The 22,217-nt window shown below is 57.5% G+C and overlaps 2 protein-coding genes across 9 annotated transcripts in view; one reads left to right on the forward strand and one right to left on the reverse strand.

Annotated features, from left to right (window-relative positions):
• The window catches only part of MED24 (mediator complex subunit 24), a gene marked incomplete at its 3' end in the record, with an annotated part of 33,092 nt that extends 31,053 nt beyond the window's left edge, over positions 1 to 2,039 (reverse strand). For all 8 annotated transcript variants that reach the window (XM_079904843.1, XM_079904841.1, XM_079904840.1 and 5 more), the window contains exon 1: positions 1,677 to 2,039. The remainder of the gene's footprint in view (positions 1 to 1,676) is intronic.
• Positions 1,357 to 21,759, forward strand: THRA (thyroid hormone receptor alpha). Its single transcript, XM_079904883.1, has 9 exons — positions 1,357 to 1,494; positions 11,904 to 12,251; positions 15,073 to 15,140; positions 15,690 to 15,790; positions 17,729 to 17,876; positions 18,487 to 18,692; positions 19,700 to 19,846; positions 20,435 to 20,693; positions 21,289 to 21,759. The coding sequence occupies exons 2-9, from the start codon at positions 12,199 to 12,201 to the stop codon at positions 21,537 to 21,539; spliced, it is 1,233 nt and encodes a 410-aa protein (XP_079761009.1). The 5' UTR covers positions 1,357 to 1,494; positions 11,904 to 12,198; the 3' UTR covers positions 21,540 to 21,759.
• The last annotated feature ends 458 nt before the right edge of the window (positions 21,760 to 22,217 follow it).

Raw genomic sequence — 22,217 nt, forward strand, 5'->3', positions numbered from 1 at the left:
CAGCCCAATTCACATAGGCTGTTGGTCAGAACCCCACATTTGACAAGTGATTCAGTACAAACTGGGCAACTGGTAGAACAGCTCCCCTTAACACACACACACACACACACACACACACACACACACACACACCTCTCCAAGAGCAGAGAGTGGAGACAGGGCCCCGCCCTGGGAGCCGTGGGTAGGCTATGGCCCCCACTGGTAAAAACTGAGCTAATGACAGCAGGTGAACCGGAGGGGTAGGGGAGGGTGCTGGGGTAATTAGGGCTCTGCCTGGTGCTGGGAGATCCTGAGATGAAAGGATCTGGCGTCACTGGGTTGGTTTTATGTCCATGAATGCAGGTGTGTGTGTGTGTGTGTGTGTGTGCATGAGGGGTGGGGCTGGCATGATGGAGGCCTCTCCTTTGGGGAAGGGGGTCCATTTTTACACAGCCCACCCTCCTCCTTAGACTGGCCCTGTACATTTGGATGGGGGGGGCAAACATGGGAGGAAAAACCACCTCTGTGAAGCTGAGAATTGATGGGGTAGGGCAAGCCTTACCCCCTCCCCAGCTCAGCAAGAGGACCAGATTGTTGAGGAAATGACTGGTGACAGTGAATAGAAAAAGCCTATACTGGAGGAGGGTGACATTTGAAAGAGGAGGCAGTGGATCAGGTAATGATGTTAGAAATGAGCCTGCAAGGGAGGTAATGGGGAAGCATACCTCCAAAAGGATTAAAAACACAGGATGATTGAAGTTAAAAGGACCTCAGGGGTAACCGTGCACAATCCTCAAATTTTAAGGTTGAGGCAGCTCTGCCACCTAGAGCGGTGGCGATTTGTTCAAGGTCACACAGTGAGTTACTGGCAGAGAAGGGACCCGAACTCAAAACAAACTCTAAACCTCCTGGGGTTTGGTATTTAGACTTTCCCCCCGACTTCTAAGGTGCAGGCGGCTCGCCGATAAGCCCTTCTCCATCCCCGTGGTGCATCTCCCCCAACCCTGCAATTCTTCCAGCAAGGGAAGGCTATTTTCTAAATGACATCTCTTCCAAAATATGTCACCAAGTACCACTCCCGCCGGAGACGCCTGGAGTGGGGCGGGCAAGTGCGGGCGGGGCGGGGGCAGAGGCGGCCGAGGGGCGGCTGGCCGGGGTCCCGGGGCGCGGCGGGGGGCGGGGGGCGGGAGGCGGGGGCCGGCGGCGGCGGCGGCGGCGGCGGCGGCGGCGTCTAGGCGGCCTGCAGGGAGCAGCCGAGAGCCGGGCGGGCGCGCAGAGCCCGAGCCCCAGCCAGAGTGGGGCGGGGGAGGGAGGAGCTAAGAGCGGCCGCCGCCTCTGCCGGAGGAGCCGCGGGGCCGCCACACTCGCCCCCCGCCCCCCCGCGCTCACTCGCACTCACACCCGGGCGCAGGAGGCGGGCGGCCCGGGCCCCACCGGCCCCCCATGGACGCCCCCGGCACGGGGCGCTGAGACCCCCGCGTCGCTGCCCAGCCCGGTCCAGCGCGCCACGCCGAGGTAAGGGGGAGGGAGCGAGGGGGCATTAATATGCAAATGCATCGCGATTGATTATGCAAAGCCGCGGGGCTCTCTGGCCAGCTCCCAGGTGGGCTGGGGGCGCCCGAGGGGTACCCGCTGCCAGCCTCAGCTTTCCTGGACGCCCCGGTGACCCTGTCACTGGCCGGGAGCTTGCAACTTACGCCCTGGGGAAGAGAGGCGTTGCTGGGAGGTCGGTGGGCCCCGGGGTTCGCCGGCGGAGATGGCGTCCGGGCCTCCCCCTCGAGGGCCCGCCCGGCCTCTGTCCGGCCCGTCCGCTGCGCATTCCCGGGCCCGGCCCCGCTGCCGGCCGCCGGAGCTCCCCCGCCCGCCGCGCCGCGGTTTGTTTACGGTGCGCCGGAGGCCTGCCCCCCCAGCTCCCACCCCTAGCCTCCCAGGCCGAGGCCGAGTGGCCTTTGCAAAGCTGCCTCCAGCTGCGGAGGGCGGTAGGAGTGGGGTGGGGGGTGGGCTTGCACTGGCCCCGGGAGGAGGAAGTCCCCCCCCCTTCACCCGCCTCCCCAATTGAACATGGCTCTCTGGTTGCAACATTCCTAATTGCAAAAACGCGACTGGTTGGGGGGGGGTGTGTGTGTGTGTGCGGGGCGGGGGGGTGTATCTGAGGGTTCCTAGATGATTAAGGGAGTTGCAAGCTAGGGCGGTTAGGGAAGAGAGGGAGGAATGGACCCGTGTTGTGTGTGCCACCCGTTTCCCTCCCCTTGCAACGTGTCTCTGGTGCCCCTTCTCTGCCTGGGGCCTTCCCTAGTCCAGTGTGAAGGAAAAGCCTGCGGGGTGGGGGATGATAGGGGCAATGGAGAGAGCCACGCGTTTCCAGGGGTGGAGGTTGCAGAAGGAAAGTCAGTGAGATGGGAGCCCACCTCTCAGTGCTGGCTCTGGCCCCAGGAGGGGGAAGGGATGAAGGGGGCTGTTGTCCAAGATGAGGGGGGAAGCAAACGTGACATGCAGACACACAGATGTGCCCACATAGACAGCCACATGCACACCCGGGGACACCCAGGCGGATTCAAGGACAGGAGCTGCTGGACACACCCACATGGGGACAAGGGAAGAGGCTGGCTGCCACTGCACAGGGGAGCTCAGAGGGGTGAGACACACCCACAGGAGACCAAGAGCAGGGAGACCAACCCATGCACATACCCATGCACAGGGTCACATGGAGATGCTGTCACACACAACAAGGAGGAGTCGCTGTCACCCACACAGAAAAAGTCACTATCGCACGCTTGCATGAACACAGAGCAATTGCACACAGCCGTACATTACAAAAGACCCTGTCACTCACAGGCACACACGTGCTCGCATGAGCCCAGTCACACAGGCATCATCTCCTTGCCGTATCAGTCGCTGTCACTCAGTCAAACGCAAATGCAGTTACACATCAACACACGGATACACAACTTAGCAACAAGTATTTTCCTGGACTCTTACTGTGGCTCTCTGAGGTTCTGTATACCACAAAACCCCTGCTCCCATAATGGTGTAAGGCATGCATTCACGATAACATTTTCCACCTCTTTCGCTTGTCATCCCCCCCCTCCCCCAGATGGTGAGCTCCTTGAGACCTGGGAGAATCTCTGGAATTGCTCTGGATCCCACCCAGAGCCTAGCATAGGAAGTGCTCTGTAAATACTTGTTAATTGATTGACTGTGGGAACTCTGGACACAGGTACACTCATTTGCACACAGTCCCAGGGCCTCAGGTGCAGAAGGCACTTACAAGGCTCCGGCCCACACAGTCACAGGTCTACAACTCTGGATGCGCACGGTGTAGCTGTGCAGTCAGGCACACCCCTAGATGGACATACAGTCATAGACTTTTCTCCTCAAGCTTCCTCCTGTCTTCTTTTTTGACGTTCTTTTTTTTTGAGGGACAGAGAAATTAGAGCAAAGAGAGTAGGGGGTAGGGGAGTTCTAGAGGGCCGAGTCATGGACCTGAAGCAGTGCTCAGTGACTTCAGGAGCTGAGATGATCCTGGTTGCTGGGGGGAGGGGGGTCTTGGGGAAACCTGGCTCCTAGGAAGCAGCCTCTATCCCCACCCCAAAAGCAAATAAGGAACCTAGCCGCCCCTGCTGGGGTTGTTTGAGCCATTCCTGGGGATGCTCACGGGCCCCCAGCTGAGTTCCTGCCTCCCACCGTGAGTCTGGCCCCTTTACCCACCTCTGCCCTCCTGTCTAAACTTGGAAGCCTGCCGTAGGAGGCAGTATGTTGGTGAGTGTCTGGGTGAGTGATGTGTATTTTTGACTTGGAATTTCGCTCCAACGCTGTCTCCGCTGTGTCTCCTCCCTCCTCGCTTCTCTGCTAGTCTGTAACTCTCACCTGTCCCTGACCCCGTCGACCCCTGTTCTGGTCTCCGTTTCTGCCGCAGCCTCCTTGCTCAGAGCTGGGAACTGGTGGTGAGGTTCTTCATTCTTCTCCAGTTGTTCATACTCAAACCCCGCCCCTCGGCCTGCCTGCCCTGCCTCTGGGGTCAGCGGGAGGTTGGGGTGGGGGGCAGGGGGCTCAGCTGGCTGCTCAGGACATCCTGCGCGCTTCCTCAGTACTGCAGCTGCGGCCAGCGAGTTTGGGGGGCTGGGAGTGGGGGGGAGAAGGAAAGGGGGTCGGCCACTGCCCATGCTGATCTCTCAGGCTGGCAGGCTCAGCCAGGGGACACCAGCTGGGTGGAAGGCCTGGGTGTGCAGGCCATGGCTAGCCAGCTCCCAAACAGGCCGGAGAGGGGGCTCCCTCCACACTGACCCGCTGGAAGATAATTGCCCCCGGGGGCGGTGGCAGGAGTTGGCAGGACCCGGCTGAGCTGGGTCTTTGGCAGGACTCACAGTGGCCTTTCTCCACACCCCTGGCAGCTGAGACCCACCTCCGAGATGCCCAACAGCTGTGTCTGCTTTGCCCAGCCTCAGAGCCTGGTTCTGAGGGTACAGCTGCCCAGACTTCGTGAGGCCCTCTCCCATGCGCTGGCCCTCCAGCCCAGAGTGGCAAGTCTTCCGGAGAGGGAGTTTGAGCAGGGGACATCTACCATTTCTGGCCATGCTCCCCTCTAGCTGTGGCCCAGACCATGGATGAGGAGACACTGGTAGGGATTCTACCATAGAGAATCCATGGCTGCTACTGAAAGGGAAACTGAGGCTGGGTCACAGGGAACACATAGCTGGATGAAAGAACAAGATATTGTTCCTCTAGCAGGTGATATGCTGTAATGGTTAAAAACAGGGATAAATATATATATATATATATATATATATATATATAGGAACTAGATCGCCTGGGTTTGAATCCCAGCCCTGCCACTTGTGGGCTGTATACTCCTGGGCAAGCGATTTAACCTCTCACTTGCCTTGTCTGTGAATTGAGGAGGATAATACCTACCTCCTTCAGCTTTTTGAGGATTAGAGGAGTCAGAATACATAACACGCTTTAACAAGTGCCTGGTGCCTAACATGCACTGTATGTGTTAGCTGTTACAACGAGGAGGTCTGTAGGTCACTTCTTGGAGAAGCTCGGTGGAGAATTGGATCTCCTAGACATCACGGGAATGGGATGGGGATGGGGGTGGTAGGGATAGTGGGTCGCTAATCTCCAGCCTCCTCGGCCTCCACGTCCCCTCTCTCTCCCGCATGAGTTTGTGCAGGCTGGAGCCCCTCTGCCTTGCTCTCCTCTGATCACCTTTTAGCTGCTTCTTAAAAGGAGCTCTTGACATCTCAGCCTGGACACACCTCCCCAGTTAGGGGCAAATGCACGAATGTTTGGGCATCACTGCATCTCTGGTTAGGACAAGTCTGAGCACTGGGAATGGGGGAGAGAAAAAACAAGGAAAGCAGGCTCTCTCCATACCCCCGCTCCTTTCTTATGAGTAGAGTACGGCACCCTTCCTCTCTCCTGGGGACCCAGCATCTCAGCTACCTGCCATTGATCAATCAACCAGGACCCAGCCCGGGCTGACAGATTCCCCACCCCTGCATGGAGGGGGCATTAGTGTGGAGGACGGCGGCAGTGAATAAGGAGGGTGTTAGGCGTGGCACCTCGAGACCCAGGGTCTGTCCTGGGTTGCCACCTTTCCTCTGCATCTGGTGATAGGACTCCTCTCTCCCCCCAAATCCCTTTTATGCAGCTCCCCCAGGACAGTGGTGGGGATATGCCTCATGGTGGGCCACTGGGGAGCCTCTGGAGTAGGGAGCTCATCTCAACCCTGGTTCTCATGGCTCTAAAGGTGCTTGGGGGACTTTTGTGCCTCTTGGGGAGGGAGGCGAGCGTGACCATGGCGGGAAGAGCGCGGGCTGGGAGTTGGAGGCTGGGTTTTCACCATTTGCCAGTTTCTGACTCTGGGCCTAGGTTTTCATAATCTGGAGACAATGATGCCCACCTCACGCAGAGTGAGGGTAAATAACATAACGTGGGGTGACACCTGTGGTCAGTCGGTATTGCATCCTGGCACTGGCACGGCAAACAACGCCTGTGGATTCTCCTCTCTTCCCAAGGCCTGGAACGCTCCAGGGTGCGGATACACACGCTGCTTGGAACCAGAGACAGTTCTCCGTCTCTCACAGAGGCATCTGGGGCTGCTGGAGGGAGGGGAGCATGTGGTTTTCAGGCATATGGTGTCGCCTGCCTTCCTGGCAGGCCAGGGCTGGGGCACCAAAGGGGACCTCCCGCTTGCATGCCATTGTGTGAGGTGGTCCAGAGGGAGGGGTCAGAAGTTCTCTGGGTAGACAAGGGGAGCAAGATGGAACTTATTGGTGCCCAGAAAATGCTATCCTTGGTCCCCTGCTTTGGAGGTGGGCACCCAGCACTGGGGACTGGGGTTAAAGGTTAGGGCCAAAGGCACAGCCACACCTCCAGCAGTGGCAGAGCAGCGTGATTGGCCCCAGCCCCCAGCCCTCTTCCTCCTCTCTTACTCTTGTAAGGAAGAGATGAGCTCTTGGCTCCTAGAGCCTTGGCTGCCTGTTTCATTTTCTCTTTTACCCAGGCGCGTGGGGCGTGGGCGAGGGAAGGGGAATGGGACCTGAGGCTTTGGTGGCTATCAGCGTCTTTGTACACATCAGTGAGTGGGTGTGTTGTGCGTGCAATCCATGTATGCGTGTTTTGGGCATGTGTGGGCTGGGGAGGGCTCTGAATATCTGCTGGAATGGGGTACCCAGAGCCCGAGGCTCTGCGCATGCGGGGTGAGTGTGTGTGTCTGCACGTGTCCGTGTGTGTGCGGGAGACTCAGCTGCATTTACTTGCTCGCTCTCGCCTGCTCTCTCTCCCTCGTATGCGCTCCCCTCCCTCCCTTCTCCCTTCTCCCTCTCTCCCTCTCTCCCTCCCTCCCTCCCTCTCTCTCTCTCTCTCTCTCTCTCTCTCCCCCCCTCTCTCTCTCTCTGTGTCTCTCTCTCTCTGTCTCTCTCTCTCTCTCTCTCTCTCTCTCTCACACACACACACACACACACACACACACACACACAATTTTCAATCTCTCTCTCTCTCCCCATTCTCTCCCTCCCTCTCCTGGCTTCTCTCTCCCCGCTTCTCTCTTCGTCCCTCTCCCCCACCTCCCCTCCTCGGCCAGTTCTGCTTGGGTGGGGGCTATCTCCCGCCTCTCTGGGGTGCCTGGGAGAACATCCCTGCTTTTCTTTTCCCGTCCACCATTCCCTTCCCTCCTGGGCGTGCTCCCCAGCGCTTGCAGACTCCTCTCTGCAGCCTCCTCCTTGGAAGAGGGGAGTGGGGAAGGGAGGACCCCAAGCCCTGTGCCCCTGATGCCATCTGCACTGAGCGCCTTGGCCCTGTGACATTCATGCCTCCAGCCTTCAGCTGCCCCACCTCCCAGCTCCGATTACCCGCTGGCTGCTGGGGGGAGGGCAGGGAGAGTATGCCCAGCTTGTGGGTGCTCCTAACTCTGCCTTCTTGGCTATTTGGATCTCCCCCTCCATTTCTGGGGGGAACTGGGGCAGGGGGCACGAAGTTCTGTGGGTTGACAGGGAAGGGGCTGAGCTCTTGAGCATGGATGCGGGCACAACCATCGTCAGTATGCGTGGGGGGGATGGAGGTGAGCCTAGACTTGGGCGCCCACCTTAATGCCTGACTGGAGCTGGCCTGGGGTGGGAGGAGGGACAGGAGAGCAGCAGGTGGGTGAGGTTATGGTGGGGTTGGGCGGGAAGCACAGTCTTTGATGTTAATACTGGGCATCTGGCCCAAGTCAAGGCTACTGTTTATGTCTTTCTGTCTGTGCCTGCAGGGGGGAATTTCCTGTTATATTCTTTTGGAGGAGAGGATCCTTTTGTTTAAGTAACCTATCTCCCCCTTATATTATATCCCCCAACCCCATCTCCCATTCTCTAGCCTCCAAGGCCCCACAGTGGCTAGGAGATCAGACTTAAGGGTCACTGCCCTTACGCTCCAGAATCCATCTCATGGGGGCCCAGCGAGAGCCCACCAAAGAGGCTGCCTCAGCCCCTGCCCACCCACGCCCCCCCCGCCACGCTTGCCAAGCTGGTGCCTCTGTCTGTGTACTCCTCTGCCATGTCACACCTGCCAAATAGTACCTCCCTTCCCGCCTTCACTCCTCCTCTCTCTGCTGGCACTAGGATAACAGCAGGTTGGGTGGGGCAGTCCCCTTCAGTCCATACCTGAGAATAGAACGGGGGGATCTGGGAGAGGAGGAAGAGGTCCCAGCCCCGAGAGGCATCTACTCCTCAACCTGCGTGCCTGTGTTGCTGCCGCAGCCTCCACCATCTCCAGACTCCCGGGGCTGTTGGTGTTTGTGGCTGTCCATGGGAGCCCACGCTGGCACAGGCGGCAGTGTCTGCACACAGATGCCTGTGTTTGCCTGTGCATGCCCGTGTGTGTGTGTGTGTGTGTGTGTGTGTGTGTGTATGTGTGTGTGTGTGTTTGGGCTACAGTGGCCACCTGGCCACCCTTCTTGGCCCCCATGGTGTGGAGTCAGGGCGTCAGTGCCAGATAATTGGGAGTGGGGGAGAAGTACCTCCCCCCACCCTAGCAGCAGGCAAAGGGGAAGGGGAGAGGGAGGTGTGAATCTCCCCACAGCACTATTAATAGCCCACATGCCAGGCCACCAAGAACCAGCTGTCACCGTGGAAACCATTTCTCTTCTCCCCTCCCCCCAGCCTCCATGAAGCACCCCCCACCCATCTTTCTTTGTTACCTTTCTGCCTTTGTCTCCCCTTCCCTTCTCTGTCCTCTTTTCTCCCTCACCCTTCTCTCTCCACTCCCATCTCCTTGCTGCCTTTCTTCCTCTCCCTTGGCTTCATTGTCATCCCTGCCTCTGCCCCCACCCCTGCCCATCTCTTTGTTCTTGCCTCTCCTCATCCTTCTCCCCCTCTTCCCCCATCGTCCCTTTCACCTCTCTGCTTCTTCTCTTTCTCCCATTTTCTCAGCCCCCCTCTCTCTATGTGAGTCTTTCCCTCTGTGGTTGGCAAGGAGGAGGGCTGGGCTTTCCGTAGAGCATTAAGGACAAAGTTCACCGGCCCTGACAGGTGGGGCCAAAGCCAAGAGCAGACACTCAGGAGAGTGGTGGGTACAGAATTGGGGGCTGGATTCTGGGGCAGAGAGTCCCCTCTGGCAGCCCTAGGAGTCCTTCCAGGGAGTCCCTTGGGTCCACAGGACTGCGGAGTGGGACAGTCCAGCAGCAGGAACATGGCATGGTGCCCATGGATGCCGCATTGGCCTCTTGTCTCAGTCCCCCCATTGCAGAAGCACTTAAGCTTAATGAAATGCTTCCCCCTCCGCGGGCACCTTGCCCACACTGCCACCAGGCATCTCTTATCTGACAAAGAGGGAGTGGGTGGCCAGGCCAGCCAACAGGTGGGCCTTGCCTGCCGGCTGTCCGGCCTAGTCTCAGAGCCCCATAGCTCCAGCCCTCTGCCTCTTGGGGGGATGCTGATCGTCTTCCTCTGCAGGGGATGTGCCAGGCTGGCACTGGGGGAATTGAGGAGGACTCCAGGAGGAGGGGAGAGAGGCTGCCCTGCAGCATGGGTATCTCTGCCCCGCCCCCCTGCCCCACTGCCCACAGCTGACACAGGCACATGTGCTATGTGCCTCCCCGCATGCTGGGCCCTCTGCCTGCCCTGTCGCCTCAGAGGCCCAGGTATGTCCCCAGAGAGATGACAAGGACTCCCCAGGGGTTCCAGCCTCCTGCTAGGTGCCAGGCAAGGGTGCCCTAAGCAGTGAGGGCAGGACCTTGCTTCCCTGCCCACTACCAGGGGCTCAGTGGAGCCTGGGTGGCATCAGGCACCGTTCGGCTCAGCATAGAGGTGAGGCAGAGTGGGGGCCTCCTCCCTCCACCCCCTGCAGCAGGCACGTGCAAGCCCTTGGCAGTGCCCAGCCACATTTGGAGTTAAGGCCAGGCTGGGTCGGGGGAAGGGAAAAAAAACATGGTGGCTTAGGTTGGCACTGCCCCAGGTGTGCCCTGTAGCAACTGGCGGTAGCAGAAGTCAGGGGGAGGGGTCTTCCAGAGCTGTGGCCTGGGGCAGGAGCTGCCCATGCCATGTGCTGCCGCCGGTGCTCCCTGCCTGGTCTGGCCCGTAGCCGCTGATACCCATTCCCACACACCCCGGTTCCCTTCACCTGCCTCCAGGGCCTGCTCGCGCGGCTGCCCCTCTCTCAGCATGCCCACTCCTGTGCCTGCCTCCTCCCCTCCCCGGGGGCACTCGGGCCTCAGGCTGGCGAGTGGATTTTTCCAGCTTCTGTAAACAAGTGGTGGCAGTATGCCAGGTGGGCAGGAGACGGGCGGGGGCAGCACCGCAGCCAGGGTGTGCCAAGCACCGAGGCACAGTCTTGGGGGGTGGGGGAGACAGGGAGACACCCAGACCCAGAGAGAGAGAGAGAGAGAGAGACATTCAGATGCAGACAGACAGACCAAAGGAAGCTTCACTGGGCACAGATAGAAGTGGAAACAGAGGCGACAGAAAATAACCCTCTATTGTCCAGCCCAAGGCCCACGCCTGCCTCGGCCCCCAGCCCCTCACTGCTCTGGCTGAGAGCAGCAGGCCCCTATGCCCAGGCTCTGGGCATCCCCACCCACTCCTTCTCCCCCCATCTCCACCCCTTAGGGCTGGCTACGCCATTATAAATTTATAACAGGAATTTCTCCGCAAGCCAAGAAAAACTTGACCTACTTTCTTGACGGCTCCCTGGGCTAAGGCTCCCTGCTCGCACCCCTCCACCCCATGTCTCCTGTCCAGCCCCCAGTGCCCAGTTCTGGTCTGCGGGGGCATCGAAAGCAGAGTAGGCCACCCTTCTGTACTACTGCCCTGCTCCCCAGGATGGGGACTTGTCTGAGTGCAGAGGCCCTGTCCCATGGTCCAGCCCGGTCCTACCCTGCCCAATGGCCTGACTTATCTCTCCTTTCCCCTCCCACCCTGGCTCCTTATCAGTTCCTAGGGGTGGGGCCGGGGGGGCCCAGGGGCAACGACTCTGGTGCAGCAGCCACTCGATGGAGGCTGTGTGCGGAGAGCTGCGCCTTCTGTCCCCTCTCACGTGCCCACACCTGCCTTGTGTGTGCAGACACGGAGCCTCGGGCCTGCAGGCTGGGGTCAGCGGAGCAGCATGGGGGGAATGGTTGGCCCAGGTGGGCACTGCCCTGGACCCCAGATAGCAGGACAAGGCAAGCATCGGAGGCAGGCTGCTCACTAGCTGTGCCAACTCGAGTGAATGGTCGGGCTTTCTGAGGCTTTATTTCCTCACCTGTGCAGCTCTGATACCAGAGGGCCTATATTCTCTATTCCATTAACGCGGGTTAGTTTCCTTTCCCCTCCTCTTGCCATCCTGGTGGGTGGCAGCTCAGCTAAACCGACTGGGAAGTCTGGTCCTCAGACTGGGAAGTGTGATTCGGGACGTTGTATGGGAAGCTCCCTGGGGGGCCGGGAGTGGGGAGTCGTAACTGAGCCAGCAGCCGGGGGGGTCGTCTCCCTACTATTTGCAATGCCCCTCTCCGTGAAGGCACCCACGTGGGCATTCAGGATCCCTGCATGCTGCCCCCACAAGCCACACTTCCTTCACCAGTACCCCCCATGCCTGGGCTGAAGCTGCCCATCTCTGGTGGCCTCTTGCCCTGTAATACTGATGAGTTTTAGGGAAACTGGGGGGTGGTAACAATAGCTGATGTTTAATAGACGCCTATTAAGGGCCAGGCACTTGGAATGTGAGGACTGAGACGAGGTACATGGGTGACCTCATTCTTTCCCTCCATCCCTTTCCATGTCTGGGGAGCAGGATGTGGCTCTCCAGTCTTGCCTGCTGTCTGTTAATCTGAAGGGTTGTCCTGGTGCCTGCCCTCCATGACTACCACCATCTCGTTACGAGCCCCCAAATGTTGGCACCAAAGGAATCCTATTCACCCAGCCCCACCATGGCGCCGCCTTATCCCTGCCTCTTTCCTCTCTCTGCAGGGACCTCCGGACAGGACAAGATTCCGAAGCTACTCCCCCAGCCCAGGACCCCCCCACAGACCCGGCTTCCCCCACAACCCCACTATCTGCCACTCCCTGGCCCCTCTCACCGCCCGCCCCCCTTGGGGCGCAGGGCATGGTGTGAAAGGCCAAGTGCTGAGGCGGGCACCATGGGTGCTGGGCCCTAGGGCCTGGGTGGCGGGGGGTGGGCGGCCTGTGGGCGTGCCGGGGGGGCCAGTGTGCCCACCCCAGTCTCTTGGCGTGCTGGAGGGCATCCTGGATGGAATTAAAGTGAATGGAACAGAAGCCAAGCAAGGTGGAGTGTGGGTCAGACCCAGAGGAGAACAGGTAATGGGTCTGGCAACTAGGTCGTGCCAACTCCTAGGCAACAGGAAGGGTCACCTGGCTGGGCCCGAGAGAGTGGAGCTTGGGCCTTTTAAGCACCTCTGGGGGGATGGGCATGAGGCCAACAAGCCTGCTGCCTACCTTTGCCCAGGAGATGAGGTCATGTTCCCATGCGGCAGGGAATTAGGCACCTCAATGGAAAGATGCCCATTTTGAAAGGGGGAGGTGATGCAGAGCAGAGTAATTACAGGCAGCAGGCACGTGGCCCCTCCCTTGACAGTGCTGGGAGTCTCCAATGCCCCCCAGTGTCCCCTCAGCCACCCTCACCTGAGCATGTGGAATCCAAGCCTTGCCATTTCCCTCCTCTCCCTACCAGGTTGTTCACTTCTGACCACCAGCGTGTTGTCCAGAAGCCATGGTGCATGTGACATGACATTTCAGGGCACATGCACCAGTAGCTGTTGGTCACAGCTCACGCTTATATTTGGAACCTATTGGGAGCCTCACAAGCTCTTCCTTGTTCATGGGCAAGGGCGGGCATTGCCATGGGGCTCCTCCCAGGAAGTGAAAGGGAATGCCAGCTATGAAGGTTTTGCTCCCACGTGGAGGAGGCATCAGCCCTGCACACGCAACTAGGGATGGGTTACCTACTATCTGCATTGTGCTTCAGGAGCCCAGAGGGTCTCTGCCTCTCCCATCAGCTCCAAGTGGCACAGAGCTCAGTCTCAGTTGGCGTGGTGCCCTGGGAGCTGGGTACAGCCTGTGCCTATGGCCAGGGAGAGGGTGGGGGAGGGGGTGCTCTGGGGAGTAGTGTGGCCGTTGCCTAGGAGACCAGATCCTGAGCCAGGAGGCCGGAGGCCTGGCCCAGCAAAGCCCTGGGGCCCAAGACTGGGTCCCTGGAGGGGTAGAGGAAGTGGATGGGGCTGGCAGCTGGGTAGGGCAATGGGGGTATCCCCCCAACCCAATCCCCACCCCTGGGGGCTCTGAAAAAGATTTAGCCTGTCATTGCGTAGCTCTCACTTACAGCCTCTGTACCTCCCTGCCCAGACTTCTGTGGATCTGGGAAAGTCTGCTGCTAACTCTGAGAAAGGCGGGAATGCCAGTTCCTGGTCCCCCAGGACTGCAGCCCCTCCCCTGTCTGCCTCCCCTCCCCCATGTCCCTGCGCCACCTTGTGGCTGTCCCTGGGACTGCACCCAGAGGCTGTGAGTCTAGTTAATTGCTGAAGACTGCCAGCTCGACTGGGGCCTAGGTGGCCGGGGAGTTCCCCCCACACCCACCCCTCCAGAGGCAGGAGGGAGATCCGACCCTCGAACTGTTGTAGACATCAGACAGGGGTAATCCCCAGGGCGTGTGGAACACAGAGTTGTCTGTGGCTGTGACCCTGGCCAAGGTCACTGTGTCAGTGTGTTGGGAGCCGCATCAGGCCCCAGGCGGGTGGAGAGAGGGCGGAGGACCCTGCAACATGCCACACACAGGGTGGGTGTGGGAGGTTATACAATCCGTGCATGCATGTAGAAAGCTTATGTAACCTGTGTGTGCCGAGGTTATGTAACATGTATGTGGAGAGGCTGGCAACATATGTGTGCAGTGGCTGAGGGTTGCTAATACCTTACTTGGAGGGGCCCAGTGTCCTTGTCCTGGCTCTGACTCCAGCCACAGTGTCACCAGCACAAGTGGGGCCTAGGTTTGCTGCTCTGTTAAAGGGAGGCCATGGACTGGGCAGCTCTGGGAGTCCCATCCTTTTCTCATATTCTTGGGTCTAGGTTCTAGTGGGCCACTGTGGTTATTTAATTTACTTTTATTTTAATTTTTGGCTGGTGTTGGGTCTTCGTTGCTGCACGTGGGCTTTCTCTAGTGGTGGCGAGCGGGGGCTACCGTTCGTCGCGGTGCGTGGACTTCTCATTGCGGTGGCTTCTCTTGTTGCAGAGCACGGGCTCTAGGCGCGCGGGCTTCAGTAGTTGTAGCACGCGGGCTCAGTAGTTGCGGCATGTGGGCTCAGTAGCTGTGGCAGACACGCGGGCTTCCGTAGTTGTGGCTCGCGGGCTCTAGAGCGCAGGCTCAGTAGTTGTGGTGCACGGGCTTAGTTGCTTCACGGCGTATGGGATCTTCCCGGACCAGGGCTCGAATCCGTGTCCCCTGCGTTGGCAGGCAGACTCCTAACCACTGCGCCACCAGGGAAGTCCCACTGTGGTTATTTAGCGTGTGTGCATGACCTGGAAATCAAGTCACATGTTCACTGGGGGGAGGGGCATGGTATTATTAGGTGCCCGTCTAGAGGGTTGTGTAACATGTAGGCATATCCTAGAGGTCATGTAACACATTTGAGGAAGCCTTGAAAGTTGCATAGATATAGATGGTAGAACCTGCTGCTTGTTTACCGTGCCTGGGTTTGTACTGAAGGCAGCATAGTTGTTCGTGGGTGCTGGTCTTATGTTGCACACATTTGTGTGTATTCTAAAGGTTATATAGCTTTAAGCATGTCCTGAAGATTCTTTCTGCGTATGTGTCATGTACTGAAGGCTTAAATATGTGGCTATCTTATAGATTATGGGCGTGCTCGTGTGTGTGTGTGTGTGTGTGTGTGTGTGTGTATGTTGGGGCCCTAGAACATGCTTGTGCCCCAGCCAAGCCCTTTATCTCTCTCCCCAAAGCTTCCAGATAGCTGGACCCTTCTCAGTTTTGTCAGTTGACCTGGGGGTGGGAGGTAGGATGAGGACACAAGAAGGAGGGAGTCAGGCGTGGGGGATGACTTCAGCCTATGGAATGAGAAGGGGGGCTGCCCAAGGACTGCTCTCTGATTCGGCCCACTTTGCCCCCATCCAGTGCCAGGTCACCAGATGGAAAGCGAAAAAGAAAGAACGGCCAATGTTCCCTGAAAACCAGCATGTCAGGTGAGCCTGGCTGCGTGTGGCCTTCCTTCCCACCCTCAACCCGACAGAACCAGGCCGGGACAATTCCAGGGCCTGGGCCTATACCAGCAGTTCCTGTGTCCCACAGGGAGAGCCTCCTGGAGAGCGTGGGATGGACTTGTCTGGGGTGAGAGGGTTGATGTGGGGCACGCTCCAGCCTTTGAGGATGGATTAGGTCAGGAAGGGCCTCTTCCCTTCCCCCATAACTCCCTTGCCCGAGGTCCCCAAGATGAGCTGCTCTGACATTTGCTTCTCCTTCTCCCATATCCCCTGCCCCTGGCATGCAGCAAGAGAAAAGCCCTGAATGGGGCAGTCAGAAGAACTGGATTCTCCATATTCTTAGGGAAGGGGATGGACAAGGTGACCTCTGATGTGTCTCCAGGATTATACCTGGAGACAGAGAACCCTTCAGGGAGGTTGGGCTAGGGGATGGGCCAGGAAGGAAAAGCTGGGGGATGGAGAAAGTATAGGAGCCTCTCTGCTGGGGACCCAAGCCATGCCTGCCTGCCTGCCTCCCTTCCTCCCTCCCAGGGTATATCCCTAGTTACCTGGACAAAGACGAGCAGTGTGTCGTGTGTGGGGACAAGGCAACCGGTTATCACTACCGCTGCATCACTTGTGAGGGCTGCAAGGTATGGACCAGCCAGCTCCTGCCCCTCCCCCACCACCTGAGCTCCACCCTCCCCCCCTGCCATCACATTCCCTTTAAGTCCCTCAGCACCTGGCACAACAGACAGCTCTATAAACATGTAAGCTAAAGTGCACCTGTTATATCCTCATTTCTCTTCTCTTATTCATTCATTCATTCATTTGTTCATTCATAATCCCTGCTCTGCCACTCATAGGTAAGATGCCTAATCTCTCTGAGCCTCAGTTTCTTCATCTATAAAATGGGGATAAACATACTACCTACTTCATAGAGTTGCTAGAGGAATAAAATGAGATAACGCACATAGAGTACTTAAAACAGCACCAAGTACAAAAGAAGCACTCAATACATGTCTGCTTTCATCCATCCATTCAGTGTATTAAGCGTGAGATGTGCAGTATGTGTGCCTCCCTCAAGTTGCTCACAACCTACCAGAGAAAGACTGACATCAGTTAAACAGCATCAGTGTTTCTCAAAACGTAGTTCCTGGACCACCTGCAGTACTTGTTAAGTGCAGATCCCAAGGCCTCATTCCAACCCTACTCAATCAGAATGTTTTGTGGTGGAATCTGCCTTGGATTGCTTCCACTGCACCTGAAAGGGTGAGAACCAGTGCTGGGGGGCATGGCGGAGGCCAGAGAAGAGGATGGCAGAGTCTCCCTGGGCAGAGCGGGTCTCTGGCTTGAAGAGGCTTCATTAGATCTCACTTTGGACACATCAGCCTACATGGTTTTCCCAGGATCATCACTTCCTGACAATGTAAGACCTTTCAAGAAACAGAAAGCTTTAAGAATGTGTCAAGGCTTCAAGTTCCTCTCTTTCCTGGTGTCGTCAATCAGACCAAGACCACCAGGGATATAGAGTCCCCTAGCAGTGTTCCTGCAAGCAATGCCAGCAGTGTAATATAGAGCCAGGAACCTCACCCTCAAGGGCATCTGAGTCCCAGCGGGGCATCCCGAAAGGACAGAGATGCCTTCCCACTCCTAGAGAGCCTGATGTTGTAGGTCTAGCGTGAGGCCCGCTAGCGTGAGGCCCAAGAGTCTGTATTTTTGATGGCTGCCCAAGGTGATTTTAATTGCACCCCAGAATCTGAGAGCTCAGACCTTGTGTCTTATACCTCAGGTCCAGTTCTGAGTGTCTGCTGCCATTTAGCCATATGACTTTGAGCAAAGTGCTTAATCTCTCCAAGCTGCAGTTTCTTAGTCGGCAAAATGGAGATAATAACAGTTCCTACCTCACGGGGTTGACGTGAGCGTTAAATGTGATGATACAGGAAAGAAAAGGCTTATAAGTGCCCGACACATAGTAAGTATGCAGCAGACATTAGCTCTTCATATTATCACTGCCATCTTGAGTCTTGAGGTTTTTCCTTTAAAGCAAAGACTAAACTCTGTATATAAAATTGAAAATATTCTCTTCATGCTACTAGAGTTCATACCCAATGCCTTTTCTTAACTTTTTGACCCCCCGCCCCCCATTTCATGAATTCCACCTGCATGGGCAACAGGCAGCATGTATGAGAGTGGTTTTGGGGCCAGTGTTGTTTTTAGAGTCGTTTAACAGGATGGAAAATCAGGTATTAATTGGTGTCCAAAGCGGCTATTCCTTCAGGCCTCTGAGCACCTCACACCATCCCAGGCTCAAATCTCCTAACTGCGGTCACCATCCTTAACTCTGCCACCACCACTACCCATGTACCCCGGCCCCTAGGCAGCTGGGGGGCTGAGGATGTGTATTTCTAAGTCCTGGCAGAGCCCAGTGATGCTGGGCTTGCTGTGTCGAGAGGATGCCAGGTTCCCTCACTAGCTCCCCAGCCCGCCGCCCCCCACCCCCGCCAACCCCAGAGAACTGCACGGTTGATCCAGGAAGGGAGGGTTGTGATCACAACATGCTCCGTCTCCCTGCCCTCCCCCAACTCCAGGGCTTCTTTCGCCGCACAATCCAGAAGAACCTCCACCCCACCTACTCGTGCAAATATGACAGCTGTTGTGTCATTGACAAGATCACCCGCAATCAGTGCCAGCTGTGCCGCTTCAAGAAGTGCATCGCTGTGGGCATGGCCATGGACTGTAAGGGGATGGGTGGGGGAAGCGGGCCAGGCAGCTGTGGGAGGGGGGTGCGTTCAGACACGGCAGCTCCCTTCCAGGTACCCACAGAGCAGAGGGACAGTCTGGGTCAGGCTGGTGGCAGAATGAATGTTCAGAATCTTGGTCCCTGCTGCCCTCATCTCTGAAGAAAAGGAAACAGGATCCCTCTCTGGGCTCGGGGCATGGGCCCCAGTGCCTGCCTGCCTTTCACCACTCCAGGGCCTTAGAGTTGTTGGGTAGAAATAAGTCCTGAGTACCCCCCCCCAAGAGCACAGTGTCTCTGACTACTAGAGAAGGCACCCCACTTCTGGGTGAGAGAGGGCATTTTTCATTAGCTAGGGATTGGATGGTACAGTCTTCTAGTAACTACTGTCACCATAGCCCTTTAGATCAGAACATGGTCTTCCTCTGGGTCAGCCCAAATTGGAGTTGATGTGGTCTCAGTGATCATTCAGGATCCAGGTTGTGCCACCCGACTGCTAGGTGATTTGGGAAGTCACTTAGCCTCTCTTGGCCTACTGGGAAGCATAGTTTCTGAGTGGGTTACGGAGTGTGCCATGCAAAGGGCATCGTATCTGTCTGTTGTTGACAGTGGTTCTAGATGATTCGAAGCGGGTGGCCAAACGCAAGCTGATTGAGCAGAACCGGGAGCGGCGGCGGAAGGAGGAGATGATCCGATCACTGCAGCAGCGACCAGAGCCCACTCCCGAAGAGTGGGACCTGATCCACGTTGCCACGGAGGCCCATCGCAGCACAAATGCCCAGGGCAGCCATTGGAAACAGAGGCGGAAATTCCTGGTAAGGAGAGAGGGAGCACGGGGGAGCGGCAGCCAGGTAGCCAGGAGAGGAGAGTGAACTCAGAGTCTTGCCTCCTCTGGAAAGCCTTCTTAGTTTAGTCTGACCCAAGGCTGATAGTCTCCACGACTTGACAGTGCTGATCCGTACACCTGTGTGTGTGTCGCTGCTATCAGGGTCCTGCCTTTTCCATCTGACTGGGAGCTCCATGAGGGCAGGGCCTTGCCCTCCTCATCGAATTTCCAGTGAACGGAGGTGAGCTCTCCTCTTTTTCCCGTCCACAGTGACTGGGAGGAAGGGTGAGGACACAGTCATGTAACAGCATTTTGGGGGACCTCTTGGTTGCTGGGCATTGTTTTAGGCCCCGGCAAAACTGAGTGCCAAGAAAATGGCCAGCTTGGGAGGAGACGGATAGTTGGTTGTGTATGGTGGGGAAGGCAGAAAACTCCTGGCGGAGTGTGTCCGCGTGCGGAACAGTACGCTGTTAGGAGCACTGACTCTGATCCCAAGCGCGTGTGTGCGTAACTTGTCGGGGATCAGACTGCCCGGGTTCAAATCCTGGTTCTACCACTTACTAGCCACATGACCTTGGGCTTATTACTTAGCTGCAGTCTGTCTCAGTTTCCTCATCTGTGAAATGATGGTAAGTATAACATCAACTAATGGTGATAAGTCGTGGTGAGGATTAAATGAGATAGTATGTGTAAAACACATGGCTTCATGCCTAGTTACATGTTAATATTCAGTAAATCTAGCTTCTATTGTTATGACATTACCTCTACTGCTATTATGACCCTTGTGATTATTAGCCAACTTGGAGCTCTGATGCTGGTGTATTCTCTGCCCCAAGATGGGAGAAGCCTTAGACCTGGGTTGGGACACAGCTGTCCCCAGGTGCTGGTGGCCCCGCCTCCCCAAGCTGCCTTGGAGCTCCCCCTGGTGGGCAGGGAGCCTCTGTGAGAGGTTGAAAGGGGTCTGCAGCCCCAGCTGACCCCCATCTCTCCCTCTAGCCGGATGACATTGGCCAGTCACCCATCGTCTCCATGCCGGACGGAGACAAGGTGGACCTTGAGGCCTTCAGCGAGTTTACCAAGATCATCACCCCGGCCATCACCCGCGTGGTGGACTTTGCCAAAAAACTGCCCATGTTCTCTGAGGTGAGTGGCAGATGGGAGGAGAGACACGGTGCCACGCTGGAGGGAGACCTCGGGCTGCTCCCCAGATCACCCAGTCCCAGCTCGTGCTCATCTGAAGCTCTCTGGATGGGGAGCAATTCCTGTAGGTCAACACAGCCAACACACACGCACGCACACATGCACACACATACACGCACAGGGTGAGCTGATCACTAAAGAACCAGCAGGCTCCACGGGCCCAGCCTCCCCAGCCCGTCCCTTCCTGTCTCCCCTGAAGTCTATGCAGCCATCCTGACTCTGGAAGTTCTCCTTACTTTAAAGAGCACTGACTCTGGGAACAGGCTGCCCTACTGGCTTGTGACCTTGGCCACGTGGCCTAACTCCCTATACCTCCCTTTGCTCATCTGCGGTGGGCATGGAGGTACTGACGGGACCTAACTCAGAGGCACGGTTGGGAGAGTTAATGAAACAGGGCAGACCCATCGCTCATTGCAAGGGAGCTGTTCAGAGCACACGTTCCTGGCCCGTGGTGGCCTTGCGGCTCCCAGGGGGCCCCCGCGGGCGATGCTTACGGGGAGGGGCCTGCTGAGTGTCCCTGTGGTTCTGCAGCTGCCTTGCGAAGACCAGATCATCCTCCTGAAGGGGTGCTGCATGGAGATTATGTCCCTGCGGGCGGCTGTCCGCTATGACCCCGAGAGCGACACCCTGACACTGAGCGGGGAGATGGCTGTCAAGCGGGAGCAGCTCAAGAATGGCGGCCTGGGTGTCGTCTCCGATGCCATCTTTGAACTGGGCAAGTCACTCTCTGCCTTTAACTTGGATGACACGGAAGTGGCTCTGCTGCAGGCTGTGCTGCTAATGTCAACAGGTACCGAGGCCTGGCTGGGAGGGCTCAGGAGCGTCCAGGGGCCCAGAGTTTGGCTGGGCCCTGGGCCTGTCACGCTCCTTCTTTAACCCCGTGGTCTCTCTGCTCCACAAAGCTACCTCTCTGTCCCCTGCTCTTTCACCCACCCCCACTCTGTTCTGATATCCAGGCCCATCTCTTACCTCCCAGTCCCTCCTCTCCTCCTATCCTGGCTTCATTTGTTCTCTCTGCCCCCACCTGCTCTCTGTCTCTCCCAGACCCCTTTGTTCCTCATCCCCTACTCTGTTCCCATTCACCTTCTCTCCCCCATCCCTCCTCTGTCCTCAGTGCCCCTTTCTTGCCCCTAACTCCCTCTGTATTGCTCTCCCCACCCCATCTCTCTGTCCGCTAGTCCTGCCCTGTCTCCAGGTCTCCTCTCTTTCCAGGCCTACCTCTTGCCCTCTGTCCTCTTTACCTGCCCCTCCACCCCCCGGTCCCCTCCCTCTGCCCTGCGGTTGCCCCTACACTTGCCCAGAACGTGTTTTTCTTCCCTCTCCCCCAGCCTCTCCGCCTCTGCCCCCCTCCGCCCACTCACCCGCCTGCCCCTCCTTCCCCGCAGACCGCTCGGGCCTGCTGTGTGTGGACAAGATCGAGAAGAGTCAGGAGGCGTACCTGCTGGCGTTCGAGCACTACGTCAACCACCGCAAACACAACATTCCGCATTTCTGGCCCAAGCTGCTGATGAAGGTGACTGACCTCCGCATGATCGGGGCCTGCCACGCCAGCCGCTTCCTCCACATGAAAGTCGAGTGCCCCACCGAACTCTTCCCCCCACTCTTCCTCGAGGTCTTTGAGGATCAGGAAGTCTAAAGCCTCAGGCGGCCAGAGGGTGTGCGGAGCTGGTGGGGAGGAGCCTGGAGAGAAGGGGCAGAGCTGGGGGCTGAGGGAGACCCCCACACCTCTTCTCTCCTCCCTCTCGTCCTCGGATAGATTCAGCTCCCCACACACACACACACACACCCCGCATTGCCCCGTCCCTCCTCAGAACCTCCAGCCCTGGGGCAGGGCAAACAAATGAACTTGCTATGAAAAGGACAGTGTGGGAGGTGGGGGGGGGGGCTCAGGGGGCGGGGGGGACCGTGTCCTGCAGTTCCCAGGACCCCGTCCTCCGAGAAGGTAGGAGAAGGGAGGGAGAGCTAAGAGGGGACAAGCCATCTTGACCGTAGGGGATGGAGGGATGGGGGAAGATGCCCTCAACTCACCCCCTGCACACATGCAAGAGAGAGCCCCCCGCCCAGTCTCTTGGCCTAGGTTCCCCCTCCAGGCTAAGGGCCTCTCTGCTTCCCCAGATGCCTGGGTGCAAAGAAAGGCTTGGCTTGGCCCCTCCCCTGGAGGTTAAAAATTACAGTCATTCTAACTGCACTTTGGAAACCAGGCACGGAGACAAGATAAATGAAGAAGTACTAGACAGAAGAAAAAAAGAGAAAAAAGAGAGAGCGAGCGATTGATAGAGAGATGATATTAAGTTATTAACTGAGGCTGGCCAGA

Source organism: Stenella coeruleoalba, assembly GCF_951394435.1.
Source record: "Stenella coeruleoalba genome assembly, chromosome: 19".
Taxonomy (NCBI): Eukaryota; Metazoa; Chordata; class Mammalia; order Artiodactyla; family Delphinidae; genus Stenella; species Stenella coeruleoalba.